Source organism: Podarcis pityusensis (assembly GCF_964106645.2).
Source record: "Podarcis pityusensis genome assembly, chromosome: 4".
Taxonomy (NCBI): domain Eukaryota; kingdom Metazoa; phylum Chordata; class Lepidosauria; order Squamata; family Lacertidae; genus Podarcis; species Podarcis pityusensis.
In genome coordinates, this window is record NC_138027.1 from 76157447 (window position 1) to 76178131 (window position 20685).

Consider the following 20685-nt stretch of genomic DNA (forward strand, 5'->3'; position numbering starts at 1 on the left):
GCAAGGAAATGGGAATGTGAATTGCAACTAAATGCTCGATTCCCAGCAAAAAGACCCTGAATGCTTAATGCTACGCTCACTTGGCAGAGCAGGAAAACTCAAAGAGAATTTAATCTTTAAAATCATGTATAATTTTGTTCCCTTAAACACTCCTTCTTTAATGCTTGGTAGAAATGTGAAGAGTTTGCATAAATTCACATAAAAGAAGCACTTACTGTTCTAGGATTTTAACTAGTTTAAAGTAAAATAGTTCTGCTAGGTTTATCGTGTTTGTGTGATTGAGCTGGGCTAAGCATGTGTATGAAAGTGAAAGCTGGACCATAAAGAAGGCTGATCGCCGAAGAATTGATGCTTTTGAATTATGGTGCTGGAGGAGACTCTTGAGAGTCCCATGGACTGCAAGAAGATCAAACCTCTCCATTCTTAAGGAAATCAGCCCTGAGTGCTCACTGGAAGGACAGATCGTGAAGCTGAGGCTCCAATACTTTGGCCACCTCATGAGAAGAGAAGACTCCCTGGAAAAGACCCTGATGTTGGGAAAGATGGAGGGCACAAGGAGAAGGGGACGACAGAGGACGAGATGGTTGGACAGTGTTCTTGAAGCTACCAGCATGAGTTTGGCCAAACTGCGGGAGACAGTGGAAGACAGGAGTGCCTGGCATGCTCTGGTCCATGGGTTCACGAAGAGTCGGACACGACTAAACGACTAAACAACAAAGCAAGTTAGCCTGTGCTTGGGATGATCAGCATCAACTGACTCTTCCATCTCTCCCTTAAGAGGCTTCCCGTTGCATCTCTGCATGAGCTGCTTTTCTAGTTTTGCCTCCTTCCAGTCAGGAAGCACACCCAGTAACTCCAGCAAAAAAAAAATACAACAGAGAGGGATGTGAGCATTTTATTTTTCTGCAAATAATCCTTTCGTGCTATCCACAAGTCTCACTAAGTTCAGTGGGGCTTGCTTACACACGCAGGTAAATGGGAATAGGATTGCAGCCTAGTGGTATAGAGCAGGGTTGGGGAACTTGTGGCCTCCCAACTCCCATCAGCCCTAGCTGACCCATGGCCAATAGTTACAAATAATAGGAGTTGCAGTCATTTGACGCCTGGGAAGCCACAGATGCCCTAGTCCTGGTGGAGACTGATTTGGCTTGTATGTCAATTGGTGGGGCAAGTTTGTGTCCTTGCCCTCAAATTTTAGAACACCACATGTCTTGGCATTCTAGAAATTCAAGGCAAAAGACAGAGAGCATGTGTGTGCTAGGATCTGTTTTTTGCCTTGCTCATTGAGGCAGAACTTTTCTCTTGTTGTTCAATTTTTTTATTGATTTTCCAAATTTATAAACAAACACACACAAACAAACAAACATAAATCCTAACTGTAATAATTCCACTTTTGTTAACATTATTGAATGACTTCCTCGAATCCCCCTGGCTGAATTTCAATGTATATCATTGTAGCAGTATTCCAAAACTAATTTCTCATAAAATTTACTTAGTCAAGTAACATCTTTCTTTCTTTTCATATTAACTTCAAACATACTATTCTGTAACATCACATATTTAAATCCTAAGCCAATCTGGTAATTGCAGGTATTTCTATTTAAATTATCTTAGCATATTTAGCTTTGAATGTCTTTGAATTTCATCCATTCCTCCTGGTACTCCTCCTCCTTCTGGTCACGGACTCTTCCGGTCAGGTTGGCTAGTTCCCAAAAATCCATCATCTTCATCTGCCATTCCGAGGCAGAACTTTTCAATATCCAAACAATCTAGCAGTCTTTGGTTTAGTCACCTGTTACTACTATATACATGCCATACATTAAGTAATGTGAACATCTTTGTTCTCTGGAAGCTAATAAATGAATGTATTGATGTTAAAGGAATATAGATTAAGAACCACTTTGGCTGATATGATTGCTTGCCTTCCGTAATTGTCCAATAAGCTTTGTTGCAGTGCAGCTGAATCACTGATATTTCTATCATATATTGACTCTTTTTTCTTTTTGCCCTCTGTCTTTTGTAGCTTGTCATGGAGTTTTGTGGTGCAGGCTCTATTACAGACCTTGTGAAGAATACGAAAGGAAATACTTTGAAGGAGGACTGGATAGCCTACATCTCCAGAGAAATTCTTAGGGTAAGGAAATTATAAGCATTTTTTTTTCTTTTCAAAAAACGAAAGAAAAATGGCGAGATTTAATTTCTGCATTAATTTCCAGTGAATCGGCAGTAAAGTACATGGCTTTAACCCTGTGACATGGGACACAGGGTTAAAGCAGTTCTTGAATGTTAATCATTTAAAAAATAAAATTAAACCAAACTTAAGCCAACTGTTAGATAATCATTTTAACATAGGCTATGTGCATTAGAAACCATCCTAAGTGGTGGGGTCTGATGCTTCGCTTGTAATGCAAAATATACCTCTGGGAGTAGACAGCAGCCTGATTACCAGCGGAGAAGAACGTTTTCCAAATGGCTGAAGTACAGTCAAAACATGTGGCCAAGGGCTGCTTCCATCTTTGTCTGCAAATCTGCAAATTGCGATGGATATTAAAATACAGCATGTGTTTTCTTCATCCACTTCACAGGGCTAGCGCAGGGTGGTTTCTCTGGGTCATGCAGCCAGGTGGTGGATCAATAAAAAGGCCTGCATGCTGGCGTTCTTCTGTTTTCTTTGGCACAAGTGTTACTCTTCCTTTTTTGTATGTGGTTTCTTCTTCTGTAAAGCAATACCGAAGCTTAAATTTGGACACATACATACATCATTTTATTTGCATGTTGCCTTTCCATTGTTAAAACCATGAACGCAAGAGAAGGCAGTTCTGTTTTAACCCGTACCCGTTTGCAGTGGCACAAACATTTCCCTTTGTGTTAATTTTCCTGGATAGTTTTTGGCGCCAAATGGAACACTGAGATAAAGTTCATACTCAAAATATAGGAGCAGCCCAAATCTCTACCTCAGTACTGCTCAAATCTGAACCCTTAAGTGTGCGTAAAACAGCATGGATTACCGGTAGAATGCTCTCTTGCTGCTTTGTTACTTTCAGCGTGTAGGTAAAGCCCTGCTTTGTGCTCCTCCAACCTATTAGAGGGGATTTGTTGCCTACTTTGGAATCCTGCCTTAAGTGTTGTTTGGAAGCAGGGACCTTCCATAATGTTTTGGGTTTTTTAACACTTAAAAATCTACTTGTGTGCTCAGAATAATCTTAAATATAGAATAAAATCCAGATTGTGTTAAATAATAATCATAAAACAAGCAAGGCAGTATTCCCCCAACCTGATAAATCCATCAATCCCACTGCAAGGTGTATTGACATAGTAATGCTTTCCTACAGCAAATGAGCATCAGTTCTTGGCAGCTGTTCCTTAAAAGGAAAATTACCTGTTGTGTTTTGGCAGCTACTGGAACCTTATCAGCACCACTGTAATATGTAAATTGTGGTCCATCCATACAAGTGATAGGGCTAGGAATGTGTTTAGCACCACACACGATTTTTTTGGACCTTCTTTTCAAGGACAGGTCTGTGTAGAGTGCCCGATTACCATACCGTATGTAACAATGGATAGACCATTTACCTCCAATGAGAGGCTGCAGTTGGTGTATCAGAATAGGTGGTGGTAAAAGACCACTTCTGGCAAGGCCACCACCTGATTGTTGGTTGGCAGGATTGAGGCTTGATTCAGTAGAGCAGGGTTTCCCAAACCTGGGTCTCTAGCTGTTGTTGGACTACAATTCCCATCATCCCTAGCTAGCAGGACTGGTGGCCAGGGACGATGGGAATTGTAGTCCACAGCTGGAGACCCAAGTTTGGGAAACCCTGCAATAGAGCTTTGGAAGTTTTTAACTGATAAATCCTTCCCTCCCAAATTGCATGGACCCACTACCAAAACAGATCACGGAGGCATTTTGTTTATTAATTATGGCCGCTGCTGCTTCTGTAGCAGTATATTCCAGAGGTCAAGTCCGCATTCTTTGTGGGAAACAGTATTATCATTGCCTTTATTCCAGTCCTGCCTGGTGTTCAATTTAATTGGATCCCCTCATTTATTTTTAACACATGGTGTAAAAGCAGCTTGGGCATAGTAAATCATGATCAAAGATTTTTGTTTAAAGCAAATCAGTTAACTTTGTGCTATTAATATTAATCATTCAGCTCCAAAGCACTTTCAAATAATGTCCGTTGTGGGCAAAAAAAGAGAGAGAGAAAGAAAGAAAGAAAGAAAGAAAGAAAGAAAGAAAGAAAGAAAGAAAACTGGCTGCTTAGGGCTGTTGCTTATAAGTGACCTGGCACTTACACTTGACTTGAAGTATCTCCATCACAATTAAGTTTCATGAAACCAAAAGAGAACAGCAGTAAATTTGCAAAAGTAACTGGCTCAGAAATATTTACTAGCCTATCTGTCCCCCCACACTGATACCTAAAAGAAAAATGAACCAACTTCAGCAAAGCACTGCTTCCAGGTCATCATCACTTGTCAGGAGACGGATAGCAAGCATGTCTTCTTTTCTCATGGAATTTCAGAGTTCTTCATTCCTACAGCTCAGTACTTTGTAAAAATCAGCACATACACTTAAGATCTAGAAGTTCAGTAGGTGTCCCACAGGACCAGCGTTGCATGTTACCTATTGAGGTGAGGGGAAGCACGAATGATTCATGCTTCCTCTTCTTTGTGCCGCTTGGGAACTTCCAGACAGTGAGAAGAAAGAGTTTCCAGTGCTGTCCTAGCATGCAATGGGAAATAAATGGGTAAGACTTAAGGCACTGCAAATAATTGCCGCAAACAGTCAACATAAACCATTTCCTGTCCCTCCCCTCCAATAATTTGGTCATGCTTGAAGACACTATCTGTACCAAATAGATTTATATATCTGCTCATCTACATAACAGTACAAGCTAAAGAGAAAAAAATGCATCTAGAATTCACACTGCTACTGTGCTTTAAGTTTGTCACATCCAATTTTTAGCCTCCTCTGGAGGCTCGAGGCAGGTAATAAACATGCAGTAAGTAGAAGTGGTAAACAAGTGTTCCTAATTACTCCTTATGTCACATGTCTTCTTAGCCACCCCTTTCCTAAAGCTGAGCATTTATTTGCTTTTTAGTCCTCTCTTACACAGCTGAGTCATTCCATATTCCTGGCAAAAGTGCGCTGCTTTGTTTCTTGCATATCCTTTGAATACCTCTGCATAGCTTCCATAAGTGGTTTCATTGTCATTCTGCAGTGTGGTCCTTATAATATTAACTCTTGCCAGGCAAGCATACGCTATACATATTTATATATTCTTAAAATAGCTGTTGTGCTTCACCTTTGTAAAATGTGTGCACAACGCTTTATAGCTGCACTTATTTTTGACAAGTAAGGTCTATGAGGGTGGCATGCTGTTGAAAACATCTACAGTTGATCATGTTGCACTGGGCTGGAGGGAAAGAATCCCCAAGGTCTATAGTATGGTTTTGTCAAATAGTTGCAATAGAATGTTGTTGCAAAATTAAAGTGGAAGAAGACCCTACAGTCTTCTGTTTTTTTTCTTTTTAAATTTAGGGATTGGCGCATCTCCATGCCCACCATGTGATTCATCGGGATATCAAAGGGCAGAATGTATTGCTAACAGAAAATGCAGAGGTGAAACTGGGTAAGTTAATTAGCCTGTTCTACTCACTTTTTTTTCCTCTGCTGTTGCTGTTCTTCCATACAGCAATAGGTAGCATTTGCTATCTGGCTGAAGAGAAGAGGGTTGCAAATCTATATTTTAAAATAGATTACCGTATTTTTCGCTCTATAAGACGCACCAGACCGTAAGATGCACCTAGTTTTGGGAGGAGGAAAACAAGAAAAAAAATATTCTGAATCTCAGAAGCCAGAACAGCAAGAGGGATTGCTGCGCAGCGAAAGCAGCGATCCCTCCTCCTGTTTTGGCTTCTGGGATAGCTGCGCAGCCCTGCATTCACTCCATAAGACGCACACACATTTCCCCTTACTTTTTAGGAGGGGAAAAATGAGTCTTATAGAGTAAAAAATACGGTATTTCTTACTTTCTCCTCCGTGTTTTAATGTTTTAGCCGACCTGAAGCTAAACTATGCAGGCTATAACTGGCCATGCCATAAACATTAAGCTCCGAGGCTTCAGCTTTCTCTCTCTCTCCCCTACCCACCTCCATGTGATGGGGGAAGGTGGTATATGTCTTGCAATCCTTGGCAAAACCTGCAAGTACTACCCTCACCCCAGTGACAGGACCACAGCAAGGAACTGCACACAGATTGGGTGGCAAGCATGTTGCTTACCATGAAGAGAATATTTTAGTGCTGAAAGTGTCTAGGAACCAAACTTGGGACAAGGTTGCCACTATGGGTTTGGTCACCATTTGGGGGTCCAAACAGCCCTCTCTTGCTAAATTGCAAATCAAGACTTAAATAAAGCCTTGGGGAATAAGCGCAGGCCCCTATAAGCCTAGACCCTCTTAATCAATGGTGATTATGCACGGCACTCCAGATTTATTAAAATGAAGTTATCAAACTTCATTTAAAAGATGTGTAGCCTGCCTTCCAACTATGAACTGCATTCAAGGATGCCTGAAAACTCCAGTTAAAACAATTAAGCAACAACAAATACAAATATAACAGCAGCACAGCTGAGAAAACATGCTAGTTAATATTAAAAGCTTGGGCAGAAAGGATTAATTTAGCCTGCGCTTTGAAAGGCAGCAGTGTTGGCACCATGTGAATCTCCCTGGGTAGGGAATTCCAGCATCTGTTTTCCATCCATGCCTGTGTCAGATCTATAAAAGAGTACTTATTGTGATGCAACTAAATAGCTAAGCTGTTTTCTCATTTTTGAGGGCACTGATTCACTTCTAGATTCCACTTGTAGCATTTGTGTCGTGACCCTATTCAATCTCTGCTTAGTTTCTGTATCTCTTAATCTGACTTCAGAGCATTTTTGCTTGTTGAGTGGGTTGTTCCTGGTAACAAGTAAATAAGAGGGTTGCCTTGGTTCTCCAATGAGTAACCATGCTGCCCAAAAAGAGCTGCTGGTATAGCATGCATTTTAGGAAATTGTATTTTTTGATACAGAGATTAATTTCTGTGTCAGAAAGTCTTCTGCCCATGTTCGCACTTAATGCTAAGCCAAGCCATGGCTTAGCCTGAACAAGCACATACGCAGCTTCCTAGCGAGGATATTGCAGCCATTTTGCTCCTCCCTTGCTGTTGTGCTCTGCAGTGTCGTGGTTTGGCTTGCCATGTTGTCTAAACCCACATTTGTGGTTCAGCTCTCCCTGATGAACAATGATCTGTAAACACAGAACAAACTTTGGTTACGGCTCACGGTATGTCTGGAGAGAGACCAGGTTCAGGTGACACACTAAGCTAAATGGTGGATCAGCTCAGTGCAGCATGAGTGTGACCAGTGAGAATCAAAGCGACTACAATCTCCTCTCAGCCCCACAGTTCGCTTGTTTGTGCTAAGCCATGGTTTGATTTAGTAATTGCAAAATCTGCTAAATGTGGCATGTGGCCCTTGATTATTCCACCCTTCTTCCTTCAAAAAGGGAACTACTTACTTGGCTTTGTTCATGCAGCTAGATAGAAAAGAACATTCTGTGGACAATGTTCTTGCAGTCCTTTGTTTGATATGGATGCTATCTTGCCAGTAAACCCATGAGATATGTTGAAGATTACTTTCTACTAATGAGCTGAATACCTTCTAGCACTGATCCGTATAAATGTCCATTTTAACTCATTTTCCAAATTGTAGAAGCCTTGGTATATATCTGCAACATATTGCCGGAACACCTATTTATTTTACAGTGATCCTGGCGATCTCGCTTCAGTGTGTTTTGATTCTTCTTTTTTTGTGTTCTTGACATAGTGGACTTTGGTGTTAGTGCTCAGCTGGACAGGACAGTTGGTAGGAGAAATACCTTTATTGGCACGCCTTACTGGATGGCCCCAGAAGTTATTGCCTGTGATGAAAATCCAGATGCTACATATGACTACAGAGTAAGAGAAATATTAACATAGTTGTTGGGGTGTATTGAGTGTTCTACAAATTCTGTATTTATCATTGGTGCTGTGCCTGGAAGACATGACCCCCCCTTTTTTTTCTTTTCTAAGGAATTTCTCTTACAGTTGATTAAGTGGAGGGGAAAGCAGGCACAGACAGTATAACCTAATAAATTAATGCATGTAGTATAAAGCTTAACAGTGCATTTCCTACACACAAAACTCCTATATAGGAAGGAGCATGAAACCCACATGTGACAATCTTAAGACAACCTTTCCATTTTTGTGTGTGACTTTGTGCAACTTGTGTGTGTGCACACAGTGAAAATAAATACATGGGCAGTCAAAGTTGAGTGTCTGCACACAAGTTTCATACTCTCTTCTCCCCTCTCTCACACTCTTCATAGAGGGCTTTCAGTGTTGGAAATGTGAAGGTAAAGGTAAAGGGACCCCTGATCATTAGGTCCAGTTGTGACCGACTCTGGGGTTGCGGCGCTCATCTCACTTCATTGGCCAAGGGAGCTGGCGTACAGCTTCCGGGTCATGTGGCCAGCATGACTAAGCCGCTTCTGGCGAACCAGAGCAGCGCACGGAAACGTCGTTTACCTTCCCGCCGGAGCGGTGCCTATTTATCTACTTGCACTTTGACGTGCTTTCAAACTGCAAGGTTGGCAGGAGCAGGGACCAAGCAACGGGAGCTCACCCCGTCACGGGGATTTGAACCGCCAACCTTCTGATCGGCAAGTCCAAGGCTCTGTGGTTTAACCCACAGCACCACCCGTGTCCCATTGGAAATGTGAAGGTGCCCCTAAATTCTCCTTTCCTCCACTCTTTCTTTCTGTGCAGCTCACATGAAATTGGGCCAAGGGTCACCCCTGGTTGATATGATTCTCCCATCCCACCTCCATTTCTTCTTCTGTGAAAGGAGAACTTAAGTTCAGCTTCAAAAGAAACCAAAGTTTGTTGTGTTGTGGTTTAAGACCCTGGTTTCTTTGGACATAACATGCAACTGTGATTTGTTCTAAGAGGAAGCTTTCATTCTTCCCTAACGTGAGGAAGCGGGGGGGAGTGAACATTCACCCATGCCATGGTTTAGTTGTTCATCTGAAACTGGTATTAGATATGAGATGCTTGTCCTTATTTGACTTTTTCTGTCTGAGCATCAATAGATGCAACAAACCTCAGCCTTTAAGGGCTATCAAGGTTAAATGGTCTTGTTTCATAATTTGTTTCCTTTTCCTTCCCCTTTAAAGCTAGGTTCCTTTTAAAGCAGCCTTATGGAAATCTCTAAGCACGTCTTAGGCAACCACAGGAGAAAAGAGAATAAAATATTTAATTCTCATTGCTAGAAACAGTGCATTAATCTAAATAAAGCTTGGGAACTTGAAATCCTTAATTGCCTTTGAGAATAAGATCTTACATAAGACGAGATACTATTTTTATTAGGTATATCATAGTGCTCTGAAACACAGTCGATTTTGAGAATGTGTGAGAGAAGGGAAGGACAGAAGAAGTGGACAGGGAGCATTATCATCATCATCATCATCATCATCATTAAAATTTCTATACGACTCTTCATCAAAAGGTCACAGACCTGTTAGCAATATTAAAAACACAAAGAATACCTACCCTAATAACGAACAAAAACAATATCGCTGCCACCACCACAGCCATAGATTGTTAAATTATATAACGGCCTGGTTATAGATAAATGTTTCTGGCTGGCAACCTTCAGCAAATGGGGAGCCATGGCAGGAAAGGCCTGTTCTCGTGCTGCCACTCTCTGGACCTCTCACGGAGGAGGCCCACGAAGAAGGGCCTCAGGAAATGAGCCCTGGTATCTCTTCATGTGCCAAAGAAGATGAATTATGACACTGATAATGTTATGAATTTGCAGTTGTTGTGATAGTGGTGAATAAGGTTGTCCTTTTAGCTATCACAGTGTCCTCAAATTGCCACCTAGTGGGTCTCTTCTGGGAAATCAAAGTGTTCCTCCATCCATAATTGTTATCTCCTGTCTGTTATTGCTGACAGAGACATTTCTATCTCTGGGCAGCACGAGAATGTTAAGATTTTCTTTAATCTACCAAACATCCTGGAAAAAATTCATTTTATGTATCTCATCCTACAAGAACATTGTGGAAATACCAGGGAACTGGAGTTTAGGACAACTAGCCCATGGAAAAACAGCAGTAGCATCTCAAGTCTTCTTGCCTCCTATAACCAGAAATTCATCCCTATGTTTATTTTGGAATAGAATAAGCAACATGGCTATGACCTCTTTGGTGTAATTTTTTTAGCCTTCCTCTTCAAGTGTGTATTTTAGGAGTCTTCCTTGAGCTTAGTTTAGCTCCATATTTGCTTTCTGTTGGTGTCAGCACCCCTCAATTTTGTTTGGTTTCTATGTAATTACATTCACCAAATAGCAAAAAGTTTTTGATTTGTAAAAATTCCAGAAATGTTACTTCATGGAGGGAAGACATGGGGGTTTGTTGGGGGGGGTGTAAAGGAGGAAAAAAACACCTTGCGATATTTATTTAAATCCAACATAGTCATAGTCGGGTGGCGCTGTGGGTTAAACCACTGAGCCTAGGGCTTGCCAATCAGAAGGTCGGCGGTTCGAATCCCCACGACGGGGTGAGCTCCCGTTGCTTGGTCCCTGCTCCTGCCAACCTAGCAGTTCAAAAGCACGTCAAAGTGCAAGTAGATAAATAGGTACTGCTCTGGTGGGAAGGTAAACAGCGTTTCCGTGAGCTGCTCTGGTTCGCCAGAAGCGGCTTAGTCATGTTGGCCGCATGACCTGGAAGCTGTATGCCGGCTCCCTTGGCCAATAAAGCGAGATGAGCGCCGCAACCCCTGAGTCGGTCACGACTGGACCTAATGGTCAGGGGTCCCTTTACCTCAACATAGTCTTACTCAGAGTTTGACTTAACACATGAGATTGGCTGTGTAGATGCTAAACAATAAGTTCTCCATTACTCAGTTTAAATATTCTTATTTGGGTATTGTTTCCCCCACCCATAATAAGGTAAAAGGAAAGTCTAGGTTTCCGCAATTCGATATGCAGTGCATCAGAGACTGAAAAGAAAAATGGATAAATGTGCTTGCTAACATATGGCGTCTTTTTGCAGAGTGACCTTTGGTCATGTGGCATTACAGCTATCGAGATGGCAGAAGGTGCTCCACGTAAGTGATATGTATCCATTTTCTATTGGCCTGATGGTTTTTTTGTTTTTTTAAAATTCTGAAACCTATATTTTAACTTGCTCTTTGTAACCTAAGCTTACACTTGAGATTTTTGAAAGCACAATGGTCGATTTCTGTTCTCTTGGATTCCCACCCCACCACCTCTAGCAGCATAAAAATAAAGCACTATAAATACTAGTGCCTTTTGCCAGATAGCCCTGTGCCAAATCATTACTTTGTGGTTTTGCTAGGGCTATAGAAACAAAACAATGGGAGAAACCTTGTAACTGAGATTTATTGAATCCATATAAACTTCCTGATGAGAGACATCAGATCTTCAAACAGATATGCTGCAGCAGTATCAATGCTTTGTGTTTGTGTAAACTGTGAAGAACAATCTCTAGTGGATAGTCTTGCCAAGGAAACTGAAGTCTCAAGTCCTCCCCCCCCCCCCCGTTTCTATGGGTTATCAGAAATAGCAATTTCCATAAAATGCCTCGGTGCAGAGAATGAAATGCTTTTTTTTCTTATTTATTTCTAGCTCTCTGCGACATGCATCCAATGCGCGCCCTGTTTCTTATTCCTAGAAATCCTCCTCCACGGCTAAAATCTAAGAAATGGTATGTGGTTGCTATAATGGGAAGTTGTGTATTGGTTGTAATACAGCATTTTCCCTTTCACAAGACAGAAAAGCCACGTTTGGACATAATGCAGAACCACTGTTCACAGCTACATTGAATGTGCCTTGCCTTTTTTTTGGCTTGTGTGATCTGCTTTCTCCTCCTCTTCCTGTGCTCAGGAGCTGTTCAGAAGTTTTCACTTTCCTTTAAATGTTGCTTGTCATTACTTTCAAACTTAGGATCGTGATTTAACACAACTATGGTGAGTTTCAGAATAAGAAAAATGGGAACTGTGAATTATAAAGCTGGGTTGCTAAAACCAACCATAGGTGGTGTTAAACGTGGTCCTTGGTTGGGATGAAATGACCAGGAAAAGCTTTCGTATTCAAGCCCAGCAGGTTGCTAGGGTTGTTTATGTAGTGCTGAACTGAGGTTTAGTGTCCAAAAGTGGCCATTGTGTTACTTCTAAAGACCTGAAAAATAATTCGCAGGTGTCTGAAAATTCTTAATTGCTGAGTGAGAGCCCTAGCTGAGATCATTATATAGTTTTAATGGTTCTTAACAATGCTTACACGTTAAAATAAAGGACAAAAAATAGGCATGGTTGACACCAGCTTCTTGTTAAGCTGACAAATTCTGCAAAGCTGAAAATGACACAACGTATAATAAGGGTGTGGGCAAATGCCACCCAACTCCTGGCTTCCATGTTGAAGGTATTTGTTAAAATTCATGAAGTCTTTCACTATAATAATTGCAAACAGCGAATGGTATGGTTATCCATCTCACCAGATGACAGAAATTCACTAACTCTATCAGATTGTATTTTTAAGCCAAACCACTTTTATGTATAACTTTGATAGCCACTGAGAACCTCAAGGTGACTCTAGTTATGTTCAGGAATGCAGAGTTCTTGTGCTAATGTTTTAGAACCCTTTTTATAAATTACATTTAAGGAAATTAAATGGAGTTGTCCTTTGTTGAATTTTTGTGTGTGTGTGAGAGAGAGAATGACTGACTGCCTGATCATGTGCACCTGATGTTCCTGAGGATCTCTATTTTGATTGGTTGGCCAGAATGGGGACCCATGCTAATTTAAAGCTATTTCCCCAGGAAAAATAGGATCAGTTTGAACCAGGCACTTATTTACCAGTTACTTCTAGAAAGATAACTCTCTAAATTTGTATAGCACTGCTTGCATTTGTTACTGAGTTAGAAAAATGTGATAATGACTCCCCTAAGATCCTTAATGTTCCTAGATACATGCAAATATAATTTGCTTTTCCTTGTGAAGTTATTGCCCTCACATTTTGTGTCGCATTCAGCCAAATTTGTTTGTCAGAAATTGGTCCTGCCACTTTTTAGGATGCAAGGTGAACCTCGCTAAATAAATTCTGATTTTGTCAAAATGACTTGAAATGTGTGTCATTTTCTTTTTGCTCAGGTCAAAAAAGTTCTTTAGTTTTATAGAGGGCTGTTTAGTGAAGAACTATATGCAGCGACCTTCTACAGAGCAGCTTTTAAAACATCCATTTATACGCGATCAGCCAAATGAAAGGCAAGTCCGAATCCAGCTTAAAGATCACATAGACAGAACCAAGAAGAAGAGAGGCGAAAAGGGTATGTGATCTTTTTGAAACTACATCCACAGTGTTTGTGTACATGTTGTAGTATTAATGTTTGTTCTAGAGCGGTATAGAAAATTTCAGGTGTTCTGGATTACAAATTAAGGACCAAACTAGATGCTCACTTAACACATAGCATGCAGGTATATATTTTGATTTCCCTTCAATAGTTACAGGTTACAGGTGGATCGATTCTTACTGGGTGTGGGGAGGGGAGATTTATTTCTCCAGTGCCTCATCATGATCCCAAGCAATCCCAACTTTCTGCATGGCTAGAAGCCATTGGCAGCCACGGGGAATTTCCCCTCTAAGGCTCCTAGCCATAGCTCATGGGGAGGAAAAATCTACCTTCCAAACATGGTGGGACAATGAAGAGATCAGACCTCCCTCATGCTGCCTTCTCAGTAAGACACCCACCCTCCCTGCCTATAATTTAAGGAAAAACAAGGTGCATGTTATGATTTAATGAATACAATCAAACCTTGGTTGTCGAACGTAATCTGTTCTGGAAGCCTGTTCGGCTTCCGAAACATTCGACAACTGAGGCGTGGTTTCTGATTGGTTGCAAGAGCTTCTTGCACTCGAGCAGAAGCTGCGTCGGACGTTCAGGTTCCAAAAAAGTTTGAAAACTGGAGCATTTACTTCCGGGTTTTCGGCGTTCCGGGGTTTCTAAAACGGCCTCCCTAAAATTCACATCATTACTATAGTTGTTGTTGCTTTTTAAAAAAAACTCATGTTGGTGAAATTGCCTATTATTATCATTATCTCAGAGCTTTCCCAAAGCTTTGGCTGATAAAACAGCTTTTGCATAGAACTCCTATGTTCTGTTTGGAATGTGGGGTTTAAACATTGCGGGATAATTGTTTTCACGACTGTTTTCTCCTGCCACATTCTCCCCACCCCACCCCACTCCTACCAGATGAAACTGAATATGAATATAGTGGAAGTGAAGAAGAGGAAGAGGAAGTGCCTGAACAAGAAGGAGAGCCAAGGTAGTGTATCTCTAACATGGTGATCCAACAGAGAAATGTTCGGGGTCAGTTAAAAATTCTGTGGACATCTGGTTTGCAAGATCACCAAACTCAAGAAAACAAGAGCAGACCAAAGGCCCGTCTGGTTCAGCATCCTCTTCACAGTAGCCGGACAGGTGCCACCAAGCAGGTCCTAGAGCGTAACAGCACCCTCCCCGCTTTAATTCCCAGCAGCAGGTATAAAGGGCCAAGTTGCCTGTGCCAATGGAGGTACAACATAGGCAACGTGGCTCGTAGCCTTTGATAGCCCCACCCTCCATGACACTGAGGTCTTACTCTTAAAAGGCAGGGATAGAATCCTTAATAGTAATGATTGGTGTAGAATAAGGAGTTTCTCTCTCTGTGTGTTTGTGTTTGTGGCGGGTGGGAATCTATTTTATCATTTGTCCTGAACCCCTGTTAGGATTGCCATCCACCTTAGAGTTGAGAGTGTGGCAGCTTGGAACATTTTATTTGAGCACAGAAAGCTCACCAAGGTTCAAATCCCAGCTTAGGTGTGAAGCTCATTCGCTTCGTCTTGGCCTAATCCTCTCCACAAGAGTGTAGATGGAATAATGTTTAAATGATTGCAACAATGGCACATGAGTGTTCCAGTGTCACATGACCAGAAGCAAAGCAATGACCTCATTTCCCATCATGCAGGGGAAATGTAAAATATTGTTTGTTTGCTCAATATGAAAGATCTCGAAATACCAAACATACCAAATGGTAGCTTAGGCAAATACGTTGTCTTGGGATATGATAAGCACCTCACAGCATAAAGATGCTTGAGACATTGCAATGAATAACTTGGAGATTACTAAGAACCAGCTGTGTGTGTGTGTGTGTGTGTGTGTGTGTGAGAGAGAGAGAGAGAGAGAGAGAGATCACTTTCCCTTAAAAACAAGAAAGCAAAACACCCAGATTTTTGTTCATACTTCTGGAGAAAATTGACTACATTCTGATTTCTGCTGATTTGGCACTCCCAACCCCCCTCCTGCAGTGTTACTGTACATTTTAGTGCTCCCCAGGGGAAATCAAAGAAAGATGTGAAATGAAAAAGTTCCCAGCAGCATGCATGAGTTATTTACTTACTGGCTTTTGTTTGGGTTTTAATAACTCCCCCCCTCTCCTCCTTACAGTTCTATTGTTAATGTGCCTGGAGAATCTACCCTCAGACGTGATTTCCTGAGATTGCAGCAGGAAAACAAGGAACGTTCTGAAGCTCTTCGGAGACAACAGCTGCTACAGGAACAGCAGCTCCGAGAGCAAGAGGAATACAAGCGACAGCTGCTGGCAGAGAGACAAAAGCGCATTGAACAGCAGAAAGAGCAGAGGAGGAGACTAGAAGAGGTAGAAACAGGCCAGAATGGAAAAGTCTACTCTTTTCACTTTTTGTTAAAAGGGCCAAAGGATACAGATTCTCTCCTAAGATCCTGAAAATGCTGGAGCCCCTGAATAAACACCTCCTGCTGTAGCATTTCTGATGCTAGAGTACTTGGATTGAGGCAATAGGTCTAATGATCAGGAATAGCCAAGCCAAAGGGGGAGTTTTATTTGCCTGTTTTGCAGCTTCCTTTCTGTACTGCAGTGTCTGAATTGGGTGCTAAAGCTTGGTGGCTATCAGGCCATTTCTTTAGTAGTAGTATTAGTAGTAGTAGTAGCAATAATAATAATAATAATAATAATAATAATAATTTATTTATTTATACCCCACCCATCTGGCCAGGCTTCCCCAGCCACTCTGGGCGGCTTCCAACAAAATATTAAAATACAGTAATGCATCAAATATGATATGATGACGTGATACAAAACCCACAAAATGTAATCCTAGCCTAAACATGCTGAAAGTAACGAATATCTGCCTGCTGGATTATCCACCATGAGGCATGCCAGCTGTGTGGGGCTGAGACCTCTACAGCCCTGCCCCCCAGTGTCCACTGGGAAGGGGCTCAGCCCCCCAATCTTGAGGGGGCAGAGGAAGCCTGGCAGGATGTCACCCTGGGCTGCGCAGCGTTGGGAGACGCCATGCAGACTAATGCATCCTGGCGCATGGATGTCATATCGAGAGGAGGCCTGGCCGGCCTTTCCTGATGCAACAGTCGTCACACGCAGACAGCATCAGCCCTACCAGTGTCGGGCGCAACTTGGTGCCTGTGTTCATCATTTAAGCCTAATTGGGGTGTGTTCCTTCAACACAGCAGCTGTGAGCAAGGGCACATCTAGTTCCTCGCTCCCCACCCCTTTCACAAAAAGGGCATGACTCTATGTAACAACTAAGTCATCATGTGTGCACCTGTGTGGGTAAAGGCTTTTATTTGACCTGGAGCTCTGCACAATCGGGAGTTCCTGATTCCAGTAGGGCTTCTCACATAGATATGGGGCTCCGCTTCAGATGGGTCATTCTCTTCACACAGGAGCTAGGGGCAGGATGCTCTGCACTGACAAACGCAAGATTGCCAGTGCTCAAATTGGGCCCTAGAAAAACATGGTGTTGCCTACTTTCACCTAACTCCAGTCTCGAAAAACAATGATCATTCACTTAGTTTTGATGTTTACAAGGCGCTCAACGGCTTCCTTAAATTGTTTGCCTTTTTCCTGCTTTGTGAGACAGTTTTGTTGTTTTTAGAAGTTCTTATATAATCATTCTTGTCTTAGTTTCACACAAACAGCAAGACTCGGCAGACTGAAATAATTACCTGAGGGCTAGTTCACAGATGAGTGCTTTTTTTGACGCTGGCATTCAGTTATTATGAAGCTGTCACAGACTAAACACTACAGATAGAACTTTCATATTGCCGGATGTCATGACAATTGTTCAGAGACAGCGGATGTACTAGCCTAAAACTGGCAGAGGTTTCTAGAAGTTTGATTGTACTTTGGCCCGACTTAGATGCCATGGTTTCACTATGACAAACAATGATTTATTGGCCAAGGAACAAGCAATTCCTCTTCGCCCTTCTCCTCCCCCTGCCTGAGCACCTGGTTTTGATGAAGATGCTGTGGTTTCTTAAACTACAGTTTCCAGTGACATTCCAACTTGGAAACTGTGGTTTCAGGGCTCTCTCCCGAGTGTATGTCATGGTTTTAAGAATATGGCAATGTACCATGAAGAATTAAGTATTAATAAGACATGTTATTGAATTCTGTTGAACCTGAATTGTCGTGTTAACCTATTACTGGGTTAACTGACAAAAATTTGACTGGAAAAAACTTCAGCTTTGAAAAAGAACAGAACAACTAATGCTCAAACTATTTAGAATCTTTTTGGCCAGATAACTAATAGTGATTCTTGGAAGAATGTTGACCAAACGAACTATTTAGGGAGAAGAGGAAGCAAATCAGAAACTGAAAAAATATGAGTCAAGTTGCTTGAGGACTGTGTCCTCAATTCACCTTATGTGTTGCAATGCAATAAAGTAAATTAAGGGAAGTTGAATGATTCTCTCCCCCCTCCCCCCAAATATTTGAAGTCCTTTTGCATATGTTCTTTAGTGGACTGAATATTGATAGTAAAAAAGCCATGGATTGCTTTGTTTTGGGTAGTGGGTTTAAGGCTATCTATATAGCATTTTCCCATATGTTTTGTGACAGGGATTACAGGAATGTTTTATACAATAAGTAGTTTCTGGGGATGTAATGCCAGCCCTTTTAAAATATGGGATTGCTTTCCAAATACTGGCACACACCCAGATGGATTCGACAGAGGTTTTTTGCAGAGTTGCATTGGAAATGCATTCTTTTTCAGAATTTAAATAAGAGTTTGAAAGCCAACGTGGTATATTAAATGGAGCGTGTGCCCTGAATGTGAGAAACCCTGGCTGTGCACTGAGATAGAATCCAACAAAGACCCTGGTGAACTTCTGCAATACATGTCTTACAACCCATTCCTTAAGACAATACATTCTTGTGTTCTCTAGAACTATTCAGGCTGGATATTAGGCAAAGCAGCAACATAAGCTGGGCCTGTAGGAAAAGCCCCAAAGTCCTGCAGTTCATAATAGTATTGACATGGGCTGCAGGGCCTTTTTTTGTAGGCTATGTGTGTGGACTTCTGAGCTGCAAGTCCAACCTGGTCTCCTACCAGCAGCAAAATCATTGGCAGCTACACTGAACAAGGCACCTCCTCACTCATTTGTGTATTGCTGTTGATAGGTGATTGGGGTACTCCTGAAACAGGAAGGAGTGCTCCATTGTTTCCCAAGCTGTCCCAGGAAACATTGGAGCAGATGTTGCCACCTGATCAACTTTTTAATCACACACAGCATTTTTGCACTAGTGGCAATAATATTACTTACTATTATAATATTTATTGTAAACCTTTCCTCCAAGGAGGCAAGAGGGCATAAATAGTTCTCCCCTTTCTCATTTTATCCTCACAGTAGGTAAGTAGGTAAGGGTAAGAAACTGTTACTGGCCCAGCAAGCATCATTTAGGGATTTTATATGGAAGCCAACCTCAAGTTGAGAAGTAACATTTAAACTTGATTGATGCATCACTCTGTTTTTAGTATCTGCCACTTTTGCATGCAGATGGTGACAGCAGTCAGGAAATTAAAAGATGCCTGCTCCTTAGGAGAAAGGCGATGGCAAACCTAGACAGCATCTTAAAAAGCAGAGATATCACCTTGCCAACAAAGGTCCGTATAGTTAAAGCCATGGTTTTCCCTGTAGTGATGTATGGAAGTGAGAGCTGGACCATAAAGAAGGCTGATTGTCGAAGAATTGATGCTTTTGAATTATGGTGCTGGAGGAGACTCTTGAGAGTCCCATGGACTGCAAGAAGATCAGACGTATCCATTCTTAAGGAAATCAGCCCTGAGTGCTCACTGGAAGGACAGATCCTGAAGCTGAGGCTCCAATACTTTGGCCACCTCATGAGAAGAGAAGATTCCCTGGAAAAGACCCTGATGTTGGGAAAGATAGAGGGCACAAGGAGAAGGGGACGACAGAGGACGAGATGGTTGGACAGTGTTCTCGAAGCTACAAACATGAGTCTGTCCAAACTGCGGGAGGCAGTGAAAGACAGGAGTGCCTGGCGTGCTCTGGTCCATGGGGTCACGAAGAGTCAGACACGACTAAACGACTAAACAACAACAACAAACTTTTGCATGTATTGCTTCATAGATTTGTTTCACGCTGTATATAAATTAATGTGCATTTAGAAAAACATCCACACAGAAATTCAAATTTAAATATGTACTGTATATAAATAGCATTTTTGAAAAATATATATCTTAAAATACACATTTTTATAGTGTGTTCTCTCCAGATATGCTGCATTTTGATGTTGTATTGGGCCAATAATTTAATTCCAAAATTTGGGAATTGGAAATCCAAAGGATGTTCTGGTCAGGAGGTGCAAATCTGACCAATGCTTTTGCAAAAAACTCAAGTATCCTTAGACAGAAAAATAAAAAGCTGAACTTGGTTGATTTAAGAGTTGGGCGAGGTGAGACATTTGTATACATCACAATATATATGTATTTTAAATACAGCAACAAAGAAGAGAACGGGAGGCTCGGAGGCAGCAAGAGCGGGAGCAAAGAAGGAGAGAGCAGGAGGAGAAGAAACGAATGGAGGAAATGGAAAAGAGGCGCAAGGAAGAAGAGGAGAGAAGGAGAGCAGAGGAGGAAAAGAGGAGAGTAGAGAGAGAGCAGGTAAGTCAGAAACAATGCGAATTAAGTATGATTTCCCTCCCCACCAGAACGAAATATTGAAGAAAACCAGCAGGAAGCCTTGCGTGGTCAAAGAAACATCCATATTGCATGTAAAAATAATATTTGTTGCATATGTCACACCTAATGGCTTCAAAATACAATTTTATTTAGGGGTGGGACACACACACCCAAAGAAGGCTGGAGAAGCTGAGCTTTATATTGAATTATATTTGGCTCTTCACTCCCCTTCTTAGTCACTCGCTCTAGCACATATGGAAATTTATTACACAGAGCTATGGCATTTAAATTGCTTGACATGGTGGGTGAATTTCCATTACATTCATTAAACTGAGGCAAGATGGGCCTTAGGTTTTGTGCTGCTACGATCTTTCAAATGCCAAAATCAAACTGTGCATATATATATATTGCAGGCTTGTACACTAAAATGCCTTAATAGGGGCCTGTTTTCCAAATTGTATCAGCCTTGCCTGCTTAAAATAAATTATAATTTGATACACGATGTAAAAAATCAAATCAAATGCCTTAATATAGTATCAGTGTCAGTACTAGGAAAACAATATTCCGTGTA

General features: G+C 41.5%; 1 protein-coding gene across 4 annotated transcripts in view; it reads left to right on the forward strand.

Annotated features, from left to right (window-relative positions):
• MAP4K4 (mitogen-activated protein kinase kinase kinase kinase 4) overlaps positions 1–20685 on the forward strand; it is a 137714-nt gene that overhangs the window by 82735 nt on the left and 34294 nt on the right. For all 4 annotated transcript variants that reach the window (XM_081003346.1, XM_081003347.1, XM_081003348.1 and 1 more), the window contains exons 5-13: positions 2024–2134; positions 5540–5630; positions 7866–7996; positions 11131–11185; positions 11727–11805; positions 13247–13422; positions 14347–14419; positions 15580–15790; positions 19935–20096. In XM_081003346.1, coding sequence (XP_080859472.1) covers positions 2024–2134; positions 5540–5630; positions 7866–7996; positions 11131–11185; positions 11727–11805; positions 13247–13422; positions 14347–14419; positions 15580–15790; positions 19935–20096 — 1089 coding nt within the window. The remainder of the gene's footprint in view (positions 1–2023; positions 2135–5539; positions 5631–7865; positions 7997–11130; positions 11186–11726; positions 11806–13246; positions 13423–14346; positions 14420–15579; positions 15791–19934; positions 20097–20685) is intronic.